General features: G+C 39.8%; 1 protein-coding gene across 1 annotated transcript in view; it reads right to left on the bottom strand.

Moving 5' to 3' along the window:
• adgrg7.1 (adhesion G protein-coupled receptor G7, tandem duplicate 1) overlaps positions 1-25,950 on the bottom strand; it is a 131,295-nt gene that overhangs the window by 55,473 nt on the left and 49,872 nt on the right. The window contains exon 5 of the mRNA XM_028799935.2: positions 3,424-3,576. Coding sequence (XP_028655768.1) covers positions 3,424-3,576 — 153 coding nt within the window. The remainder of the gene's footprint in view (positions 1-3,423; positions 3,577-25,950) is intronic.

The raw sequence follows: 25,950 nt of genomic DNA, 5'->3' as shown, positions 1-25,950 counted from the left end.
ACTGACTGACTCACTCACTCACTCACTCACTGACTGACTGACTCACTCATCACTAATTCTCCAACTTCCCGTGTAGGTGGAAGGCTGAAATTTGGCAGGCTCATTCCTTACAGCTTACTTACAAAAGTTAGGCAGGTTTCATTTCGAAATTCAAAGCGTAATGGTCATAACTGGAACATATTTTTTGTCCATACACTGTAATGGAGGAGGCGGAGTCACGTATCGCGTCATCACGCCTCCTACGTAATCACGTGAACTAAAAACAAGGAAGACATTTACAGCACGAGTCACACGCGGGAACGAAGGTAAATGACGTTAATTTTTGACTGTCTTTTAATACTGTGTAAGCATACATATTAACACATGTGCAATTAAACGTGTGCATTTACGGGGTGATTTCTCAGGCTTAAAAGCTCACCTTTTATCAAACGCGGGAAGAAAGGTAACTGACGTTGTTCACTGTCTTTTAATACTGTGTAACCATACATATTAACACATGTCCAATTAAACGTGTGCATTTACGGGGTGATTTCTCAGGCTTAAAAGCTCGCCTTTTACTAAAAAGGTAAATGCAAAACTATTTTCAATCAGTTTATTGAAACGCTCCCGTTAAGGATTGCAATAACATATTCGCAAGATAAAAGAACGAAGTAGGGGGAAATGGAGGAACAGCCGCAAACAGCGAAGAGCAAAAAATTAATTAAACAATTGAGAACGGAGCGAGTTAAGCATACAAGCATGTTCATAAGGGAAACAAAGCACGGTGTAAAATGTAAGTTTAAATGAAGTTTATAGAAACGCTCCCGCTGCGGATTGCAATAACATATTCGCGAGATAAAAGTTTAATGAGAAGACACGAGGTATAAACGAACCACACGCCGTGGCGCAACGTTAGGGGCAACAGTTTCAACCATTCTATGATCTGCTTCTCGCAACTGAAAGACGGCACATGGCGGATGTTAGCCGACTTGCTGACCGCAACGTTAGGGGCTTCAACTATGGCGCTGACGCCACATCTCAGTGCCAACACTTTGCAGACTGTACTTAAAAGACACGCCCTCCTCACTGGACAGTTAAAAACACCAATCAAACTAACGATGACATCAAGTATTACCCAATCAAAAGTACGAAAGGAGGCATCTTCATAAAATGCGTGTGGGATGATTTGCATGAGACGCTGCTTTAAAATAAAAATGATAAAAAAAATACGGGATAAATCCCGTCCAGTATTGATTCAAAACGGGACGCGCAATTTCATTCTCAAACGCGGCACGATTCCGTATTTTAAAGGACGGGTGGCAACCCTACACTGCCAGGTAACCACCCATACAATCAGATTGTGATTCAGACTAGGAATGCAATGAATGTAATTACCCCGATCTACATACAAGGCGAAAGTCTTGCAACATTCAAAGATGATGGTTTGGGATAATTAGTACTTATTAAGTACACCATGGCACATAAAAGAGCTTATGAAGCCTTGAACCGAAAAAAGCAACATCTCAGAGATCGTAAAAAAAAAAAAAGGAGGTAATGTCGTTTTACTCGCTGTACATTTTACTCAAACATTACCAGTTGTTCCACGAGGGAGACCAGCAGATGAACTCAAAGCGTGTTTAAAATCCATGCTTCTCCCACGCTCGGTTATATGTCGCGTGTTCTCGGGTAGGTACACCAAAAAATGTATACATTTAAGCATGTAATGGGCAAACAAAAAATGAGGTATACCCGAAGGCACTGCAGTAGTACTCAATGTAACTTTACTTCTTAAATGTTAATGTTTTACTGTTTCATAATTTATACGCTTCTTATATGTTGTTCAAATTCTTTTATCAAAATACCAGTGACAGCGCAATGCACGATAACATGGAGTGAATACACCATACGCATCTGCCCACGGCCGCCCTGGTGTGCGCAGATAGGAGTTGATTCTAAAATAAAATAAACATAAAAAGAGTAATACAATCATCACCCATAAAGCGGATAGCAGACGTGACGTATTATATGTGTAGCAGATTTCAAGTCAATAGGTGAAACGGTTTGCAAGCTACAGGTGATTTAAAATCCTGGACAGACCAACGAAAAGCCACGGTAGCAAATTATAGAAGAAGATTTTACTGTTTAATAATTTATATTTATATGAAATGTGCTTCTTATATATTACTTCATATTCTCATATGATAATGATGTTAATGTTGTTTATATTGATTTCTATGTTATTGAAAGTGCATCTATGTGTGTATATGTATGTATGTATGTATGTATGTGTATATATATATATATATATATAAAAAATATGTGTATATGTATATATAATATATCTGTATATGTGTGTATATGTGTGTGTATATGTGTATATGTATATATATATGACAGCAACACTCATAACAATGACAACACAATTACATTGACAATCATGTTACGTTATTTTTAAAATGTTTCCTTTACTTTTTCATAACCTCTTTAACACACTACTTCTCCGCTGCGAAGCACGGGTATTTTGCTAGTTATTTTATAAGATGAGGAGCTGTGGAAGCCACCTGAAATGGTACTTCAGAAAAATATCCTGCATACAAGTCCCAGTTGGACAGGAGAATTTACTTTGCCTTTATATTTTCTTTTGTGCTTTTCAGCTACTCCACCTTCTGTTTGTACGTCCTTTACAACAAACATTGTTTTTTATATTTAAATGTAAAATGAACTGTTGTAGAAGGGGGTATTTCCGGAGGTATGCTCTCCTCTTTAAAGTGTGTATGTAAGCCCAAAATGTTATATGAAACAAACTTAAGCCTAATGTATGATTAAGTTCATGGTAAGAATGACAGATATTTATAAAAAGAATGGTTCCAGCTATTGGATGTAGCAGCCAGGGACAATATATGGGTGGCTGCCCCAAAACTTATTGTGTGTGTCAAGGCTGTTCATTTCACAATTTATAATGAAATCTTCAACACAATAAAGTGTATAGAAAGTGAAGAAGACTGAATACTTTCTGTAAGGGTCTTCAATGATTACATATACTCATTCTACTCTATGTGAACCTGATTTGACTGAAACAGGATGTGCTGAGTAGTTGAAAACTTGGATATTCCTATGGAATAGAATAAAAATGGAAATTGCTAAGTGTTCTTTTTGGCTATAAATCTACCCTGAAGTGCCTTAGATTTTCTGACATAAGAGCATCTAGTTGAGGTTGTTCAAACATTCTTTGCAATTTATTCTAAGCTGCAGTCAATTGGAAATACTCTACATAAGTAAGGCAGTTATTTCTGCCACAGTTTTCTGTATTTAATAAAGGAAGTTAGAATTATATGTGGTAATGTGAAAAAACTCTTAACAAGGGTTTTTGCAAGCTGCCATTTGATCAAATGAATGATCTCAATAAATCAGGTTTTCTTTATCAGTCTTAAGTGGCAGTCTTACCTCACTCTCATTTCCCTTAGCACGTGTAAGAATTCTATTTGCAATGTCAGCAGCAGTGGTAATGTTGTTAACAGTTAGTTTTTCTGGCTGTGAGGTCAACATCTGTGTGTTGCTTGCAATTTTCACCAGCTCATCTCCTGTTGCATTTGTAACCTGCAATAAGGCAATTATTTAGTTATTATTCATTATTAAAGAATTTGGCAAAAGTCAGCATATATACAGTATATACCTTCACTCACTACTGTCTAATTAGTTCTGTAATGAATAAGTGCATTATTTGGGTTTGGTTCCTTCTAATAAATAGTATTTAAAACATGTTCATTGCTATAAAACAAGAATAATATTGAAAACAATAAGCACTAAATCAATTAAAATAATATTTACATTAATACATAGCTATCTTATGTCATATTTCCCCAGGCTGTTGGTATATATTGCAGGATATATTCTGGGGCACACATGAAGTAAGAGCACATAGAGACAAAAGCATTTAACTTCCTAAACCCAATCCTCTAAAACCCAAACACTCTTATATAAATAAAATATATTATTATTCTCCCAATGCCCACCACAGTCTCCCTGTTACAATACTGACCTATATATTGGGTTTAAACATACAAATTCGGTATACGAGTGGCAGAACAATTCAGCAGACAAATGGGCACAGGAAATGTTTGCCACAGATCACTGAACGTTAGATACTTTCATACCTCAAAATGAAGGACAGGGTCTGATTGAAATCAGCATGACTCAGCTGAAGCTTTGCAAACTGCAGAGTAAGAAAAATTTTTGATCTGCTCACATAAATGTAAAAGATCATCATTGCTGATACAGAAACTTCTAATCCTATGTAGCATCAGTTCTCTGTGAGTTCTCTTAACATTTAGCATGACAGGAAACAGTTCAGGATTATTCTCTTAACAGTGTTTGGAAAGATTGTGTTTCTGCCCAGTTATGGCTGCCTTGCATCTTAGTGTGAAGACCAAGTTAATGCTTGTTTTATAATAATGTTGCATGTTACATTAAATGCCAAAAATCTGCATTTTAGGTGTGACTATTCCCCCTGACTGGCTTCAAATAAAGGAAAACAAATCCTCTGATTCTTGCTTGGCCATTGCCTGATTGGGTTTTTCATGTGCTCCAGGCACAGTTTTCTCTGTCTCACTTTAACATCTGACACAGGAGCACAGGGAAAGTCTGTGCACAAGTGGGCAAATGTTGGATCTTCAAAAGTGTGGACGTTTGCTTGAAAAGGCCATGCTCAAGAGTAGCTCAACCCCTGAAGAAGCTCATGGGAAAACTTTGATAAGAAGCAGAGATGGGAGTGGGTCCGATAGTTCACATCAAGTAATCACAGCAAGAGGAACTCACCTTTATAGAGGGTGTGCTGTTTATGCCTGATGTGCAATCAAGATCACCAGTAGAAAGAGAAAAGCAAGAAAAAGAAAAGACAAACTAAAAGAATTACTAATAAAAGCAGGCAATGGAAAGAGCTTCCTAAATTTGCAAATAATTGTTTATATTGACTGAATGGCCTAGTTGTGGTGTTTGCTTTTCTCCTGGTGGTCATGGTAGACCCTGGTGGTTACACTCCCATTGTCTCTAGTACTCTGACTTTCCTCCTAAATTCCTAAAGAAGCATGTTAAATGTAGCAACATTTAAGTTTGTTAGGGATGAGGAATGTGTGAGCCAGCCCTGCCTTGCAATGGATGATGTGAGGAGAGGCTCATTGTCCCTGTGACTGTGCAGTTTGATTAACTGCTTAGACAAAGAATGGATCGATCAATTTATCCCAATATGCCTGTGATGGTACTTTTAAATAACTGAAGAAAGCAGCAGAGCTAGCAATAATTCTAAAAAATAAGGTTTACACTTTTGTGAAATTGTATTGCTTTTAAATGCTTGAGCAAAATCTAGTAATTTTTTTAAATGCCTGCAATTTCTTATTGGTATCTCTGGACTGAGTGAAATATATAGTAATGCCAGTAGATCCAAAATTATTAAAATTAATAATAGATGAGAAACTATACCAATAACAGACTTCTGAAGCAGGTCCTAAAATATGATGTGTTATCAGCTAAAGTATTTCAGGAGGCATAGTCAGTGCTTGATTTCTAGTGTTCTGTAAGGTTTGAATGCTGCCTCGTGGCTAGACTTCTGGTTCACATCTCAGCATGAGTACTAGCTGAATGAAATTTGAATGACCCCTCCATATATGTATGAATATTCTCTGAGAAAATGGACAGTTTAGTTTGATTGGTGGTTACAAATTGGCTTCTCCATACATTTGCTCCAACCAGTAGTCAATCGTACCTTGTACCTGATGCTGCTGGGATAGAACAATTGATTGTTTTCTTCTATTGTCGTGACAGCTTTTATAGGTAATTGAAATTGAAATAACTTTTCACAATTTTGCAAAATTCAATAAAGACACAGTGTTATTGAATTTTAGTTACAACAATATATTGCTGGCATATTGCTGTTTAGTGTGTTCAGTCCTCTGATCATGCAGTCACGTCTTAACTGCTTTCTTAAAACTACTATCAATCCTTTGCCACTAAAGAGAGATTGATAACTTAAGGTTAGGATCTTTAGAGCTTTTTCTAGTTCTTTTCTAGGGAGGATGAATATTTGTGTTGCACTAGGCATACCCCTAAAGGCTGGCATTATCCATGTGGAAGGCAGTGATGCTGATGAAGGTCCAAGGCAAGTCAGGGGACCTGCTCATTCTTGTCACATGACCCTTTGATGTACTTTGTAATAAAATGCTAAGGTCTGTGTATCAAGTTCCTCCTAGCAATCAGATTGATCAGTTTGGCTTTGGAGTGATTGGTCAATTTGGGTTTGGTCATGTGACTAAAAACAGGAAGTGAGAGTGTAGATGCATGAGGAGCAGTAAAAGAGCACACAAAGAGAGTCTCGTTCAAAATACAGAAAGTATAAAATTATTGAAGGGCTTCATTCTCTAATAACTGGAAATAGATTTGTTTTTTTGCTAACTGTACACTTGCGCACTACAAATGCACACATGTGTCTGAAAAATAACTAGTCTGTGGCCCTCTGATGATTATCTTTTAGTTTTGATGCCACAGCAAGTTCTTAAAATTAACACAAATAATGATCAGTTCCTTCACTCATTAAATTTTTTTGCAATCTACAGTAGTAATATTGAGTGATTTGGAACACATTTTGGAGCAGTACTCCAAACATCTCAGCTCAAAGTATAGATTTGTATTATAGAAGTCAGCTATGAAATATTTTTTCAAGTAGATGATATTGCTCACATTTACTACTATAAAAAGCTTAGGTGTTCCTTGTGATTCTTGGTATGATTGCCAGCACTGTTGACTTCCTTTGTGATTAAAAATAACAGTTTTGATGCTGTTTTATAATGGGATGCATGGAGGTACATTGTCCAGAGTCCTGGGTTAAAATTTCAATCTCATCTGTGTGGGTTTTTTCATTGATTTTCCTCCTCCATCCCAATATTTAAGATGGACTGGTGACTCACAATAGGCTTGATATGATAGTAAGTGGATATACTGTATGTGTGTGTGAGAGTGCCTGTGTGGGCAGCTCAGGGTGGAATAATGTCCTCTCCCAGGTCTGTTCTTAGCTTGTGTACCAAATGGCTGGAGTAAGTACTGGCTACCCACAACTGTAAATTATAAATGTACTCAGAAAATAGGAAGTTGAGTGATTATGGCTGTTCCTTCACAGGTCTGTCATACAAATAAATATGCCATCGCTCACAAGCCCAGATGTATGCCAAAGCTTCACGTTCCCCTGCAGAGTATTTTTGTTCAGTCAGGCTCACTTCTCTGGAGGCAAATGCAGCTGGCTTTTCCACCCCCTCTTCCTTCTGTGAGAGAACTGCTCCCAAGGCGTCACAAGTAACTATGGCAGTACTCTCTGGGTTAAAATGAGACAGGATTGGTGCTTCAGGAGATGGAATGCTTAAGCACATGCAGAAGTCCAAGCCCAGGGTGCATCCTTATTTTGGCACTCACGTAATGGGTCTGTGATAGCTGAATATTGCGACAGGAAGTGTAAGTAATATGATGTCATGCCTATAAATGAAGCAACTTGTGCAGCTGAAGTGGGTTCAGGAAGACTGCAAACAGCATCCACAATAGACTGCAAGGGATTAATACCTTGAGCTGACAAGTGGCACCCAACAAAATCAATTTCGGGTGCTGCAAAGATACACTTCTCATTTAAGGTGAGGTTGTGCTTTGTGAGCTGCTGTAACACACATTGTAGCCATTTATTAATGACAGAGAGTGCTGGTTTGTGCTCTATAATGTCTTCCAGATACATACATACTCCTAGAATCCCAGCTAAGATTAATGACATTATTTTTTTAAAACAACTGGCAGCTGAGCAAAACCCAAATGGCATACAGGTATAACAGAACACCCCAAGGTGGGTGACAAATGCAGCGAGATCCCTACTATCAGGATGTAATGGTACCTGCAGGTAGCCTTGTCGTATGTCCAGTTTAGTGAAGACTGTGGAACCATGAAATTGAGATGTAATCTCCTCAGCTGTTGGTAAGTGAGTATTTGTTTGGGACCACAGTCTTGTTAAGTGCACAAAGGTCAATACAGTCAATATCAGCTGATCTTTCATCATCTCGTTCTGAAGCGGACCAAAACTGCAGTGTCATGCTAATTCCCAAAGCACTGCTGTATGTTGTTGGATTGACTCACCCGCAAACTGAAACTGTGGTAAAAGGATGCTCTGTGTTCCAGAAAAGTGCTTCCTGAATGCCACTGCTGCTGCTTTGTACGAGTCCAATGTATGAAAAACACGTTGCCCTTCCATGCCCAGACAATGGAACAAGATAGCACTCTTGCATGGCATCAGGTACAGAGTCCAAGCCAAGTGCAATCAGTTAAGCATGAAAAGAATCAAACTAGCGAGTCCAAGGCACAGGAGGATCACCAGGTAAAGGTAAAAAAGGAGGTGGTCGTGGCAGCAAAAGTTCAGCCATTCTCATTGCCAAATGTTGCATTTATGAAAGAATACAGTTTCTCACTTGCTAGAACGCTCTTTTTTTTACTGTCTCAAAATCACAAGAACCAAAAAGCACACACAATTCTCACACATGCGCAAACACATATGCACTCAGTTTCCATGCGTGCATACAATTATTATTACAAATGTTATGTTATCCAACAGTATGGCCTTTTTTTGTATTTTGAAGCCTTATCACCTCTTTTTACCATTGTGTGTGCTGAAGTTCACAGCAAAACGAACCTCTCAATCAACAAAAAAATTGTTCATTTAGACGTGACTCTATTCAAGCTGAGGTAAGATTTTTGCAGTTTTTGTGTAATAGTGGTCCTGCTATGGAACAGAAGTTAAAGCCAGGCAGAGGGCATCTTAACTAGTCCTTACAAAGGTTTATTAAGGAACGAATACTCATCTTGCTTATGGGTGCAAATATCAAACCTTTTGGTTGATAACTAGTGCAGTGTTTTGTGCATCAATGTTGACAGTTGAATTATTATTTGACCTGAAGGTGAATTCTAAGGAGAGACCCTGTGAAGCCTCCATAAAAATTGCACATCAGCTGAAATGACTTCTGATGTTAACTGTCAGTGAAGTGGGCTGCAGATACAAAGACTCATGTGCCATGCCAAAGAGAAGAGTGAAGTTTCATTTTGTTAAACAATTGTTTTGGATTTTGTATTTTTATTTGGTATTTGTTTATTGATTATTTAATTTAATAAATTATATAAAATGTAATAGTTGGGCCACAGTTTTGGTGGTTTCCCAATCTTTTCAACATAGCCTTTGAGGCAAATCATGACACTCCATCTCTCTTTAGTTTTTAAAAATGTTTTTACATATTGAATATATGGAAGCAAAACAACTGCAGGGCAATGCTAGCCACATTTTTATTTTCAGTGTCGTTTAAAATGGTCATTGTATAATTTTCCAATTCAAGTTTAGTGCAATGCTATTGTTGGTGAACACTTTGTAAATGTTTGTGGTCTTCTTATGGTTTGTGAATGAAGCCATTTTTGTTAGCGTGGATGTAATGTTGATGTAATGATTAAACAGACTTTCAAGGATTTTGTAACAAATACTATAAAAACAATGTAACAGTACAGTGTATTTCTGATGAAAGACATTGAGAACTGTGTTCTGCTTAGGCAGCAGAATACTACTTTTAAAAAGAATCCAATATGGAGAGAGCTAGTGCCCCTGGTGAATACTTATATATTAAAGTAGGGGGCTTTGCCCCCTGCTTGCTTCTCTCACCAACAACCCACCCCCCTCCTGCTCGATTTGCTCGCCAACTGAAAGCCAATGCTACGCCCCAGCCACTTCACATCTCTGCTGCTCGCGTTGTGAAAAGGGGGGGCTGAACACACCACAAGGAGAGGAAGTCGCTCCTCTGAAACCCCGTCTTACACTGTGATACAATGGGAAACAAATGCAGTTTTTTTCTCAATCAGCTGTTGGTTTGCTGCTGCTGCTGCTGTGTCATGTGATCTACATCTTGTGTGGTGCTGCGAACATTTAAAAGCCTGTACAGCAGCTGCCCTTTTGTCTCACTACCTTGTCTCTCTTCTCCCCCAGGCATCCTTTGCTCCTGCTGGGGGTCCGAGGTGCGCCCTTGAGAGACGTAACTGTCCCCTCCGACTCCACATGGAGCTTGATTCACTCCTGAAAGAGACTTATGCTTGTTTGAAGTGTTTAAATAACGTTTCTGTCTCTAAAATCTCCTGTGTATCTGTACAGCTCTGTGACCCAAGCGTGACAGCGTATGTGGATTTCACTTTAACCAAACAACAAATCTTTTAATTCTCGCGGATATGCCTCTTCATTCGGAGGCAACACTACTTTTGCCTGATGGCAACATGAATTAGATGATCTACAAGTCTGCGACTTAAAGTTTAAACTCGAACAATATATTCCGACCCTGGGTGTGGTTAAATCTCTTGGCATCTCTTGGCCATCTCTTGAAGGAGTCTCTCTGAGAAAGTCACGTCTTGTCTCTCTGAAAAAGTCTTTTTATATAATAGAGAGTCATAATGTGGACTTTATAATAAATGCCAGTTTTACCTGGAGTGGTAGAATGCTCTTCTTTTCAAAATGTATATACGTAACCAATTATCGACACAGGCTTCATGCATCTTTCTATATTTTTCTTGTAACAGTGTTAATCATTCATCTTATATCCATCTCCTTACATATGTCTGTCTCTTTGTATTTTACATAAAATTGCCCTTTTAAAATACACAGAGCAGCAGAGAGCAAGATGTTATGATTTGCAGTTTTTTGTAACATAGTCCTAAAATGTTACATTACAGGGTAAAAAGTTAACTCATTTCTTCCATGACCCTTAGTTTTTACAGCTTTTGAAGGAAACTACTGTTTAATGTGAAGATGTCAAAGTGTTAGTTTCAAGTTCCATATTTGAAGCACAAATTTTTCTTATAAAATAGGGGCATGGAATGCAAAATTATTCTATAGACAGTTATGTAGTTAATATAAATAATGTATGTTTTTTGTGCTTCATGGCTTCTGAAACAGAATATCCAATCATCACTTGAATTTCCTTGGTTGGATTACAAATACTCCTATGACATACATCTTTATCAATTATAAATAGGCTATGTTTACATGCTCACGGCCGCAAGCCTCCTCATGGAAACTTAATTTCCTGGAAGTCTTGCCTTATGCATACAATAAAAGTAATCAATATGACCCCAAGATAAAAGACAGTTTATTCACCCTAAGTATTATTTGGATCTATGCATATTACCAGTCCAACACGAATGGCTGATCATACATTAGATTTAGTATTATCAAAGGGATTTAACTTTGATGTGACTCAGTTGCAAGACTTGACATTATCGGCAATTAAAACTAAGACAAATGCAATTTTAGGGGACATTATTTTAGTATGGTTGCTGTCTCCACATGTTCTGGTATTAATTATAATCACCCAGTAAAACAATCAGTTCCAAGTTGCTTAACATAAGTGGAATCTAATAATACCTGTCCATTAATATTCTTGTTGAACTATGGGCAGCTAACAATGAATGAGGGGAGTGTATTTCCTGTTATTTGACCTCTATCTTTTGCTGTTTTTGGATACTGAAGCTCTTGGTTTTGATTATTACAATAACCTGCTGTTCCAGGGTTTGGTGCTGATGTCTCTTCTCTTCTTTCTTCTGCCGACTGGAAGATTGAGGGCTTTACCACCACTGATGTCACTTCCAGTGCCCATCCAGCTGGACCCGCCTCTTTCTGCTGGAAGTCCTCAAAGCCTGAAGATCCACCATTTTAGGGCAGTCAAGGTTTAGGTTCACGTCTGAAAAGACGGTTTTTCTCAATGCCATTTGTTTAATGTTTTTTATATTCATTTCAATTATACATGGTTGCCCTTGGGCACCACAAACCTTTTCTCTTAAAATAGATAAATACTGTGGGTTGTACATGTAAATCAACACTAACCATTTAAGCAATTCCAGCATTCCCTTATCCACTAATATGAAACTGAAGTACCCTTCACCCTACGCTTTACACAACAAAACACTGCATAAGCTGAAAACTTAACTGCACACAAAAAGACCTGGTGAGAACAATTTATTTTTTCCTTTGTAACATTTTGAACAATGCTCTAATTTAATTTATTAACCTGTTGAACTTCATTTTGAGAAAAAAAAAGCTGTGGTGGGTGTCCCAAAAATGTTGCACCTTAGTAAATAACAAACAAAGGATGTGAGTAAAGTACTTGCCACTTTTGTGACTATTTCGAGGGCTTCAGTATTTGGTTATTAGTAGTATATATTGTCAGAGATGGCCAGGGCCCTTGCCTGGTCGGAACGCCTCTGCCTTGGAAGGGCCGGGGGAGCAAGTGTGGACAGAGCATCACCTCCCCCGGAATGGTAGATGGCATGCGCCCTGGACAGCAGCGGTACCTCGGACTCCCACAGGGCTTCATGGGAAGTGGAGTTCGTTACAGCCCTGTTGGAATTCGGGTGCACTGCTAGTGGGTGCTGCAACTATTCCTGAACCCGTGTCAGTTCTTCCGCCACACCTGGAAGTGCTGCCGGAAGTAGGTCAACAAGCACCTGGAGCACTTCTGGGTCACCTATATAATGCAAATCACGTCTAAAAATGTAGGCGACTTTATATCTTTTGAGGCATTCATTTTAAATATTAAAACAGGTTCCAACACAATTATAGTGCTAGTCTACAGACCACCAGGGCCATAGTCATTGTTCATGACTGAATTTAGCAATCTTTTATCTGATTTGGCTATAAATTATGATCACATAGTATTGATGGGGGATTTTAATGTACACATTTATGTGGAAACTGACACTTTTAGCAAATGTTTTACTTATTTGTTAAATTCATTAGGATTTTGTCAGATTGTCAAAGGTCCAACTCATAATCATAACCACACATTAGATTTAATTATAACTTAGTTGAAATTCAAAATTTAAATATTACTCCATTAAATGAAGTTATTTCCAATCACTACTTAATTACATTTGATTTAGCCCTGCCCTTGCCAACACACTCACAGATTAAAACAAAGACAGTGTGACATTTAGATTGTAATTCTGCTTCAAAATTTATAGATACTTTGAGTAAGTCGAGTGTAATTGTGGAAAATAATGTAGATCAGCTAACATCACATTATAATGTGAACCTTGAGAGATGCTCTGGACACAGTGGCTCCCTTTAAAACAAAAGTGATCAAAGCACATAGAAACTCTCCCTGGTTTAATGAAAACACTAGAGCTCTCAAATTAGAGTGTCAAAAACTGGAGTCCAGATGGAGAACAACAAAGCTACATGTCTTTCAAATTGCATGGACAGAGAGTGTTAAAAAATATTTAAAAAGCTCTCTTTAAAGCTCACTCAGAATCTATTGTACAATAATACAATACAATACAATACAATTTATTTTTGTATAGCCCAAAATCACACAAGAAGTGCCGCAATGGGCTTTAACAGGCCCTGCCTCTTGACAGCCCCCCAGCCTTGACTCTCTAAGAAGACAAGGAAAAACTCCCAAAAAAAACCTTGTAGGGAAAAATGGAAGAAACCTTGGGAAAAGCAGTTCAAAGAGAGACCCCTTTCCGGGTAGGTTGGGCGTGCAGTGGGTGTCAAAAGAAGGGGGTCAATACAATACAATACAATACACAGAACAGAACAAATCCTCAATCTATACTAATAAAAGGCAAAGCCCTCACTGACTCACTCACTCACTCACTCATCACTAATTCTCCAACTTCCCATGTAGGTGGAAGGCTGAAATTTGGCAGGCTCATTCCTTACAGCTTACTTACAAAAGTTAGGCAGGTTTCATTTTGAAATTCAAAGCGTAACGGTCATAACTGGAACCTCTTTTCTGTCCATATACTGTAATGGACAGCAGCTCGCTGGCCGTGGGAGGTGGGGTTGCGTATCGCGTCATCACACCTCCCACGTAATCACGTGAACTGACTGTGAACGCAGTACGTAGAAAACAAGGAAGAGCCCCAAAGAGCGCTGAAGAAAACATTAATTACACAATTGAGAAGGCAGCGAAACAATAAGAAGCGAGCGAGTGACGCATACAAGCATATTCATAAGTGCAGCTAAGGCGGAAACAAAGCACGGTGTAAACCGTAAGTTTAAATTAAGTTTGGCAAGATTGCTTTTCTCCTGTACAACTATACGTTGCATTCTCAACAGTAAGCTTGCACGACTTGGTCATATTACAACCGGAGTGCTGAACTGACAACGTGGTATACAAAGAGAACTACAGTGATCCCTCGTTATATTGTGCTTCGCCTTTCACGGCTTCACTCTATCGCGGATTTTATATGTAAGCATATTTAAATATATATCGCGGGTTTTTTGCTGGTTCGCGGATTTCTGAGGACAGTGGGTCTTTTAATTTCTGGTACATGCTTCCTCAGTTGGTTTGCCCAGTTGATTTCATACAAGGGACGCTATTGGCAGATGGCTGAGAAGCTACCCAACTTACTTTTCTCTCTCTCTCTTGTACTGACTTTCTCTGATCCTGACATAGGGGGTGTGAGCAGGGGGGCTGTTTGCACACCTAGACGATACGGACGCTTGTCTAAAAATGCTGAAAGATTATCTTCACGTTGCTACCTTCTGTGTGCAGCTGCTTTGTGAAGCGACATGCTGCACGGTGCTTCGCATACTTAAAAGCTCAAAGGGCACGTATTGATTTTTGACTGTTTGTTTTTCTCTGTCTCTCTCTCTCTCTCTCTCCCTGCTCCTGACGGAGGGGGGTGTGAGCTGCCGCCTTCAACAGCTTTGTACCAGCGGTGCTTCGCATACTTAAAAGCCAAACAGCCCTATTGATTTGTTTGCTTTCCTCTCTGTTTCTGACAGTCTGTGCTCCTGATGAGCACTCCTTTGAAGAGGAAGATATGTTTGCATTCTTTTAATTGTGAGACAGAACTGTCATCTCTGTCTTGTCATGGAGCACAGTTTAAACTTTTGAAAAAGAGACAAATGTTTGTTTGCAGTGTTTGAATAACGTTCCTGTCTCTCTACAACCTCCTGTGTTTCTGCGCAAATCTGTGACCCAAGCATGACAATATAAAAATAACCGTATAAACATATGGTTTCTACTTCGCGGATTTTCTTATTTCGCGGGTGGCTCTGGAATGCAACCCCCGCGATGGAGGAGGGATTACTGTATAACAATCGTAATAAACGAACAATAAAACAATACAGAACCGCTAAGCAAGGAGAAAGGACTGCCTTATATGGCGTTCGTTTATAAAACAGCGGACAGGCTGTGTAAAGGCAGCTTCACAAAAAAACAGATCCTTAACAAATTGTTATTGGTATATTTTCCCTCAATTTAAAAAGTTTTTCTTTTCTTCTTAACCCTTTAACCGCCAACTCCCTAAATATTCCCCACACCAGGCGAAATCTGAACAATTACCGTTTTTTTACTTTTTTACATTTTTTTTACATTTTTTACATTTATTCAAGCAGTATTGACCACTAAATGTTGTGCAAGTTCTAGAAATGGGCAAACACATAATAAAACACAAAATGTACCTTTTCTCAGGCTTCTGGATTTATTGTCTACTACAAAACGGAACAGTCAAAAGTAATTCAAAAGTCAAAAGTAGTTCAGTCAATCATAGTTTCATTCCCAGTATTTGAGTTTGCTGTGCCACAGGCCAAAGCAGGGAACTGCACAAAGTCCTGGATTGCTGGGACACTTTGAGCAGAAGGTCTTGACGTCTCTACGCTGACCCTTCTTTGAATAGACACGACAGCGTTTTTCTGAAAGTCCAAAGTCCTTACATTCATCTGGCAACACTGCTGAAATACTACTCATAGGATCCTCTTTGCCAGTGTATACACGAAATCTATAAATGTAACCTGAATTCTCAGCTAAGCAAAACATCTTGATACCAAACCGTGCCCTTTTCAATGGTAGATACTGTCGAAACTGTAAGCGGCCCTTCCACAACAATAAACTTTCATCAACTGCAACTGACGGTCCTGGCATGTAGGGCAACTGAAATGCTTCAAATAAATGATCAATCAAAGGACGTAGCTTGAACAAGCAGTCGCGGTTTGGATCTTTCTTATCTGGCTCATTTCTGTTGTCATTCAAATGAAAGAATTTCAGCAGCAAAGAGAATCGGTTACGTGTCATGACAGCTGCAAAAATAGGTGTTGCATACATAGGATCTGTAGACCAGTACATCTCAATATCTGGTTTTCTGATTATTCCCATCAACATCAAAATCACAATGAATTTTTTCATTTCGTTTTCATCAGTGTCAAACCAAGCACGAACACGGGAATGTGGAGGTAAATTGGGATTTTTCTCAATAAACTGTGCTGCATACAGATTTGTCTGATGAACAAAATGTCTGATCAAATCAGGTGACACAAACAGCTCATAAAACTGCTCAGCAGTGTAATTGTTTACATCAACAATAAAGCCACACGTTGCCTCAAATGGATGCAGAAAAGGTAGTTCACCTCGGGCAGCAGTCCAGTTGAAATGCTGGGGATACACCCACTCATCGCCGTCATCCGATGCGTCTTCATTCACAGTATCATGCAGCGCACGTTGCTGCTCATCATTGTCGCTAAAATCTTCTTCAGAACTGCTACAATCATGATCAGAACTGTCCAAAATCGCCTGCAAAGCCTCACTTGAAGTCAGTTTACGTTTCGCCATATTCACAGCTTTCACTTTCGAATCACATCACGTGATTGGCCAATACAAGCGCAGAGTTGTCGAAATACAACATAGTAATAATACCCACGCCAAACTGTCAGTTGTACTACATGCCAGGCATTCACATAACCACAGGCAAATGTGCCGGATAATTCCGGCAGTATGGCGTTAGCAATAAAACAACGGTGCCGGATATATCCGGCAGAGAGCAGTTAAGGGGTTAATTAAAATTTAAAAGCAATACTTCACCACTGCGAAGCCCCTCTAGTGCTGACGTCCGAGGTTCGATTCCCATAAGGGAGTGCAGTGAGTGTGTACGCCTGATGAGCCAAGAATTAGGGAGAAACACGTGTCGCGTACTCTTTGCATTATTTGACAGTAAACTATTTTCAACCATTCTATGATCTGCTTCTCACAACTGAAGGCACCGTGGCTGATGTTAGCTGACTTGCTGGCCAACCATAAGCGTTACCTGGTAGGTAACCACCCATACAATCAGATTGTGATTCAGACTACGAATGCCGTGAATGTAATTACCCCAATCTACATGCTGTCAAATAAACGAACCACATGCCGTGGCGCAACGTTAGGGTCGTCGCCTCTAGCGCTGACGTCCGAGGTTCGATTCCCGTAAGGGAGTGTAGTGAGTGTATACGCCTGATGAGCCAAGAATTAGGGCGAAACACGTGTCGCGTACTCTTTGCATTATTTGACAGTAAACTATTTTCAACCATTCTATGATCTGCTTCTCACAACTGAAGGCACCGTGGCGGATGTTAGCTGACTTGCTGGACAACCATAAGCGTTACCTAGTAGGTAACCACCCATACAATCAGATTGTGATTCAGACTACGAATGCCGTGAATATATATATATATATATATAGATAAGTAGATATGTATATATATATATATATATATATGTGAATGTATGTATATATGTATGTCTATATTTATATATATATATATATATGTGCATATGTATATATATGTAGATATGTATATATTTATATGTATATATATATGTACATATGTATATATATATGTAGATGTGTAAATTTGTATATGTATATATATGTATATGTGGATGTGTATATGTAGATATGTATATATATGTATATGTATATATATGTTTACATAACCTCTTTAACACACTACTTCTCCGCTGCGAAGTATTTTGCTAGTACAGTATAAAAATAAAAATTTTAGAAGTACGGAGCAGAATTTAACAGTAGATGATATCCCATAAGAAGATTTGGATATATTTAGAGTCCTGGAGACCGCATCCATCAAGCTGCCTCCCCCATTTGGCCATTCCATGGCTGAAACAGCACAGTGCCAGCCAATCTAATGAAAGGACCCCTCCTTCCCACGATTCCTGCGATCGTCCATCAGGGATGACTTTACCTTAGGCAGGCAAAACAACTTGACAGGTGGGCCTTGGCACCAAGTGCCACATTTGAGTACCAAGAAGAGAAACAGAATAGGTGAGGGTTAGTATCCAATTATAACTATCATGTTACTTATGTTTTAGTGCTAATGAGTAACAACAGAGATGCAGTCTGTACAGTTAATCAGCAGCTCTAGTCAAGATATGCTAAACTGAAGTAGTGAGTCTTCAGCCGGGATTTGAAAGCTGAGACCGAAGGGGCATCTCTTATAGTAGCAGGCAGACCATTCCACAGTTTAGGGGCCCTGTAACTAAAAGCTCGACCTCCCATTGTTATTTTATTAATCCTTGGAATCATAAGCAGACCGGCATCTTGAGATCTTAATGTGCGCTCTGGTTTGTAAGTCATGATAAGTTCCGACAAGTAAGCCGGACCTTGGCCATTTAATGCTTTATATGTTAAAAGGAGGATTTTGAAATCTGCCCTAAACTTAACCAGTGTAAGGATTTAAGAACTGGACTTATGTGTTCGTATTTTCTTGTTCTTGTAATAATTCTTGCAGCCGCATTTTGGATTAACTGGAGGCTGTATAGACAACAGTTTGAACATCCAGTGAACACCGCATTGCAGTAGTCAATCCTACTAGAGATAAATGCATGAATTATTTTCTCAGAATCCTGTTTATTTAGAAAGCGCCTTAATTTCCCAACATTTTTATGATAGAAGAAACATGATTTGGACAACTTTGTAATATGCGCTTTAAATGACATGCTAGAGTCAAAGATAACTCAGATGGAATCACCATTAATTTTACTGAATCAGCCCACAATCTAGGAGTTATCTTTGACTCTAGCATGTCATTTAAAATGCATATTACAAAGTTGTCCAAATCATGTTTCTTCTATCTTAAAAATGTTGGGAAATTAAGGCACTTTCTAAATAAACAGGATTCTAAGAAATTAATTCATGCATTTATTTCTAGTAGAATTGACTACTGCAATGCAGTGTTCACCGGATGTTCAAACTGTTCTTTCAGTTAAACCAAAATGCTGCTGCAAGAATTATTACAAGAACAAGAAAATACGAACACATAACTCCAGTTCTTAAATCCTTACACTGGCTCCTAGTTAAGTTTAGGGCAGATTTCAAAATCATCCTTTTAACATATAAAGCATTAAATGGCCAAGGTCTGGCTTACTTGTCTGAACTTATCCTGACTTACAAACCAGAGCGCACATTAAAACCTCAAGATGCCGGTCTGCTTATGATTCCAAGGATTAATAAAATAACAGTGGAAGGTCAAGCTTTTAGTTACAGGGCCCCTAAACTGTGGAATGGTCTGCCTGCTACTATAAGAGATGCCCCTTCGGTCTCAGCTTTCAAATCCCGGCTGAAGACTCACTACTTCAGTTTAGCATATCTTGACTAGAGCTGCTGATTAACTGTGCAGACTGCATCTCTGTTGTTAGTCATTAGCACTAAAACATAAGTAACATGATAGTTATAATTTGTTAATAACCCTCACCTATTCTGTTTCTCTTCTTGGTGATCAAATGTGGCACAGCCCACCTGCCAGGTTGTTTTGCCTGCCTAAGGTAAAGTCATCCCTGATGGAGGATCACAGGAATCGCGGGGTAGACGGGTCCTTTCATCGGATTGGCTGGCCCAGTGCTGTTTCAGCTGTGGAATGGCCAATAGGGGGAGGCAGCTTGATGGCTGAGGTCTCCAGGACTCTAAACAAATCCAAATCATATTATGTGATATCATCCACTGTTAAATTCTGGTCCATATTTGTAAAATTTTTATTTTTATACTGTATTGAGGATTTGTTCTGTTCTGTGGATTGTATTGTATTGGCCCCCTTCTTTTTGACACCCACTGCATGCCCAACCTACCTGGAAAGGGGTCTCTTTTTGAACTGCCTTTCCCAAGGTTTCTTCAATTTTTTTCCCTATAAGGGTTTTTTTGGGAGTTTTTCCTTGTCTTCTTAGAGAGTCAAGGCTGGGGGGCTGTCAAGAGGCAGGGCCTGTTAAAGCCCATTGCGGCACTTCTTGTGTGATTTTGGGTTATACAAAAATAAATTGTATTGTATTGTATATAAGGGACCAGCAGACACTATTCTGGGAGCCAGAGTCAGGAGGAGGGAGACCAAGCTTGCTGGGAGGAGTGGAGGAGAAAGAAAATAGAGAAGGAAGAGTATTGTGCAGTGTTTTGTGTATTGGGATTGTGTTGTGCCTGTGGGAAACAAGGAAGGCGTTTCCCATTAAGTGAAGAAAATAAAATCATTTTTGTTTTATCAGTGTGCCTCCTGCGTCCGTCTGTGTCGGTTAACTGGTATAACGCCATTCATTGTCACAATATGTACATTGACACTGCACATGCATCTGCATGGGATAAAACACCACCAGTTGAAAACTGAAGAACTGATATGCTAAATTTCAAATATAATTTTTACTTTTACACCCAAAATGTAAATAGAAATGGAAAACAAGACTTCACCTACAGAGATAACAGCTTCAGCTGTAATGAGAACACCTCCAGTAGCAGGAGAGGCCTCATCAGGAGCTGGTTTTGCTAAAAAATGCAAAATTTGACATCCTGAGTGAACAGCTCCTGCTGTCAGAAGTGTAATACAACAGGGCCTCCATTAAAGACTAAGATGAAATCCAAACAAAATAAATGAATGAAAAATTCAGTTCACCAAACACTTACAGATCATATTTAATTCCTATTCATTTCTATTTTAAAATCTTACATTACCTAATTGGATTTAGGCTTTGCAGGTAACAATTCCTAGATGTCATAACAGTACATGATATTGTTAATATGTAGTAATAATTCCAAAAAAGGAAATGTCTCCAAACTACATCATAGAAACCCAACTTTTCTAATCTCTAAATAATCTGAAACACCTCAGAATAGAAACTGACAATTAGATATTTAGATCATAAGCAATTGTGAACCCTAGACAGAATGTGTTCTTCCTCAATACAGCCTAATATTGTATATTACAGTAATACCTGTGTTAGCAAATCCTCTGAGAATGAATGTTCTTAATAGTGAAGTTAACATATAACACACTATGGTGCATAAGCAAATTCAAGTACCAGTCTGCTAGATTCTGTCATTGTGCATAGAATAGTTACTGTCTATCACTGATTTTGTGTGTGTGTAAAAGGCAAACTTATTATATGTGAGTGATTAGATATTCAAGCTGCACTGTAGTTATATTAATGTTTTTATAAAGTAATAACTACTCTTTGTTCAGTATGTCATGAAACTATGGAGCAATATCAGATATTAAACTGATACTAAACTGTGGTTTATTGCATAAAGAGAGTAGAAGAGGGAGAAAAAAAAATGAAAAGTATCAACGGTCCTCTACCATTTCATAGATGAAAAAAATGAGAAACAGCATCCCCTCTAATGTAGATTTCAGATGTCTGCTTCCTGAAGTCTATGACCACCTCCTTGGTTTTGATGACATTAAGGGTGAGAGTATTGTCCTGACACCATTGAGCCATGTCACAATTGATGGTGACTGTGGTGTCATCTGCAAATTTCACAATGGAGTTGGAATCGTGTCTGGTCACATAATCAAAGGTGAACAAGGAGTGCTGATGGGGGCTCAGCACGTGACCCTGTGTAGTGCCTGTGTTAAGGGTCAATGTAGTTGATGTGATGTTGGCAGTCATGTAGAGGTGTGTAGATTAGGAAGTCGAAAATCTCATTATAGAGGGAGTCGTAAGTTGAGCAGTTTGGTGGTTACCTTTGATGGCACAAGTGTTAAATGCTGAGCTGTAATCAAAAAAGTAGGACTCTCATAGAACAGGTTTTATTATCCAGATCTGCCAGGATGGTATGAGGTGTAAGAGATATGGAATCCTCCCTATGCAAGGAGCATAAAAAAACACAAAACAGGCTGACATTTGTAACAGGCAGTAAGGCCTAGTAAGTAAGGCATTGCCTTTCAAATCACAAGGGTGCCATTTTCTTACCGTTAAAATGCAAAACTGTCTCTGAGTAAGGCATATAACCTTTCTGAACTCCATTTTTGTCAAACCCATTTTACAAAGTAATTGTGCACTCTGTGATATACTGGTATGTGCCCTCCCTTTGTAAAGTTTCTGGTATATGATTTCAGAAATGTGTTATACAAAGTGCTGGATGTATTCAAATTGCTACCATTACAGCACATTTATAAAATACTAGACATTAAGCCCGTTACAATAACGGGCGCTAGAACAGTAGTGCATAAACATTAGAAGGTACAGTCTATATTAAATGTAAAATAATAATAAAAATAAAATAGAAACGTATATGACAATACAGTAAGTATAATTAATATTACATTTGTCCTCTCCTCTGTGGCTGTTGATTGATGTGTTGTGTCTGTTTGAAGATCTCTTATCTTGCCTCTCTTTATTTTAGCTTTAGCTCTGTGTGTTTTGGCATTTTTCTGACACTTATTTTCCTCTTCTTCAATAGATCTATTTGCTCTTCTGAGTCTTTCTCTTTTAGCATTTTTCTGATGCTCATTTTCGTTTTCTTAAATCTATTTGCTCGTATTTTTCTTTGTCTTTCAGCCTTTCTTTTGTTGATGTTTACTTGCTGAGCTGACTGTTCTTCCAGGAGATGTTGCTTACCTCATTTACCGAAATCCGATTGGATCGTCCGCGCGATATTTTATAGGTCCCGCCCTCTCTGTTTTGTGTGACGTGTAAGGCGGCCTTTGAAGCATCTGCTAGAGGCCGAGAAGGGTATTGCTGCAGACCGGAGACATTATGGGCGGATCTGAAGGTGGGATAACTGTAAATGCAAGTGGATAGTATTGGCTAATTCAGAATTTCAACGAATGAGATTGTTGTTCCTCTATGACAGCCACCTGTCCAGTTATCAACGTTTGAAGTTGCCTATCAAGTGTAAGTTTAACCAAATGTTTCAAAGTTCGTGATCCCTACCTCTTTGAGGTTCCGCCTTATAGAGTTACCTCTTAAATAACCTGCCGATGAAACTCCATTAAACGAAAGGAGATAAAAAAAAGAAGCTGCGGCAATGAAACTCCATTAGACAAAAGAAGAAGAAGAAGCGACGAAACTAATTGCTCGTATTTTTGACAATGGAAATAAGTGTGCTTCGAAATGAAAACGTTTGAAATTTGCACAGTTTTTTTCGTATTTTTAATATCTTTGTTTTGCATGGTTATGTTTGTACCGTGAACCATACGTTTGTATTAATAATCATTTTCTCTGTAGTAATTGATTTATATTCAGTGCTTGAAGTGGACCGGCACTCAGCAGTACAGAGCCGGCCTTAGGGCGAAACGAACGAAGCGACCGCTTCAGGCCCACAGCTGGAGGGGGCCCACTGAGCCCAAGTTTTTTTTTTTCCTGTGATGCGCGACGCTGCTGCGGAGCGCCCAATGGAGCAACAGACTCCTTCACTCCAACCTCTATTACTAATTTTTTTATATATATAATTCAGGGGCAGCATATTCCATCACCTAATTACTCCACGTGGACATCTCCACTCGGCACTCCAATCTTCATTACGCTTCACTCAGGCCTGTGCGCCTGTTGCCGCCTCCACGGCGGTGTTATTTTATACGGAAATCTGAATATCTCAAAAGTATGAAAACAAGCTTTAAAACCAAATAAAAATGTAAAAACAAAATAATGTGGATCTCATCTTCATAAAATAAAAAAAATATATAAAAAATATAAAAAGCAAAAAAAAAGTGCTTGGCCTAGCTATTTACCTCCACGTTCTGCCTGGTGGAAACAGCAAAAGCTGGCTAAAATGTAGCTTTATCTGTTAATGTATCGTCACTAAAGACATTTATGCAGGCCCGCTCCGACCTCCATCACTCATACCCTTCACTCAGGGCCTTGTATGACAGTCTGCGCTGACAGCCTGCAAATTTGGCTCCTGTCAGTGTGTTACGGTTACGGTTGTCAGTGTCAAACGGAAATCGTCAAAAAGTGATGGTTGTAGATGCCGGGAAAACGCATTTCTGCAGCTCAGAATGCAGGAAATTGCTTGGCGGCCGGAGCTCTGCCCCGGACCCCCTAGCTGCAGGGATCAGTTTGCTTCGGGCCCGAAATTGTCTAGGGCTGGCTCTGAGCAGTACCAGTAACTCTTCAAATTCCACAAAGCAAGTTTTAGGAGAACTCCTCGACTGTGCATGGAAAATGAAAAAACTTATACAAGCATCTAGGAAACGCTTGATCAGTTATTCTGTTTTGAAGTAGGCTTTTGATAAAGTTCAGATTGACTACAGTGGTGCACGATACTACCTTTTTTTCTTTTCAGTTTAGTTCCTTATGTTGGAGTAATGTGTCTAAATTGTAATACCAAATAATCTGCGATGTTTTTGTACAGTTAATTTTAATAGAATTTCATGGTAGTTTTGTGCAGATGATGCCTGCCATTTCTAAATTGTTAAAGACTTTCCTGCAATGGACAGTGCACCACTAAATTATAGGTGAGTCAGACTGACAGTCGCGATGTATACAGAGCCTTTTCAGTTTATTTACAAGTGACATTTATATTTTTTTTCCTTTCAGCCAGCTTGCTACAAGAATATCCATCCATCCATCCATTGTCTCCCGCTTATCCGAGGTCGGGTCGCGGGGGCAGCAGCTTGAGCAGAGATGCCCAGACTTCCCTCTCCCCGGCCACTTCTTCTAGCTCTTCCGGGAGAATCCCAAGGCGTTCCCAGGCCAGTCGAGAGACATAGTCCCTCCAACGTGTCCTGGGTCTTCCCTGGGGCCTCCTCCCGGTTGGACGTGCCCGGAACACCTCACCAGGGAGGCGTCCAGGAGGCATCCTGATCAGATGCCCAAGCCACCTCATCTGACTCCTCTCGATGCGGAGGAGCAGCGGCTTTACTCTGAGCCCCTCCCGGATGACTGAGCTTCTCACCCTATCTTTAAGGGAAAGCTCAGACACCCTGCGGAGGAAACTCATTTCAGCCGCTTGTATTCGCGATCTCGTTCTTTCGGTCACTACCCATAGTTCATGACCATAGGTGAGGGTAGGAACATAGATCGACTGGTAAATTGAGAGCTTCGCCTTGCGGCTCAGCTCCTTTTTCACCACGACAGACCGATGCAGCGCCCGCATTACTGCGGATGCCGCACCGATCCGCCTGTCGATCTCACGCTCCATTCTTCCCTCACTCGTGAACAAGATCCCGAGATACTTGAACTCCTCCACTTGAGGCAGGATCTCGCTACCAACCCTGAGAGGGCACTCCATCCTTTTCCGGCTGAGGACCATGGTCTCGGATTTGGAGGTGCTGATTCTCATCCCAGCCGCTTCACACTCGGCTGCGAACCGATCCAGAGAGAGCTGAAGATCACGGCCTGATGAAGCAAACAGGACAACATCATCTGCAAAAAGCAGTGACCCAATCCTGAGCCCACCAAACCGGACCCCCTCAACACCCTGGCTGCGCCTAGAAATTCTGTCCATAAAAGTTATGAACAGAATCGGTGACAAAGGGCAGCCCTGGCGGAGTCCAACTCTCACTGGAAACGGGTTCGACTTACTGCCGGCAATGCGGACCAAGCTCTGGCACCGATCGTACAGAGACCGAACAGCCCTTATCAGGGGGGCCGGTACCTCATACTCTCGGAGTACCCCCCACAGGATTCCCCGAGGGACACGGTCGAATGCCTTTTCCAAGTCCACAAAACACATGTAGACTGGTTGGGCAAACTCCCATGCACCCTCCAGGACCCTGCTAAGGGTATAGAGCTGGTCCACTGTTCCGCGACCAGGACGAAAACCACACTGTTCCTCCTGAATCCGAGGCTCGACTATCCGACGGACCCTCCTCTCCAGGACCCCTGAATAGACTTTTCCAGGGAGGCTGAGGAGTGTGATCCCTCTGTAGTTGGAACACACCCTCCGATCCCC

This window comes from Erpetoichthys calabaricus, chromosome 4, assembly GCF_900747795.2.
Source record: "Erpetoichthys calabaricus chromosome 4, fErpCal1.3, whole genome shotgun sequence".
Lineage (NCBI taxonomy): Eukaryota > Metazoa > Chordata > Cladistia > Polypteriformes > Polypteridae > Erpetoichthys > Erpetoichthys calabaricus.
Note: the sequence above shows the minus strand (reverse complement) of the source record. Positions and strands in the feature narration are given on the sequence as shown.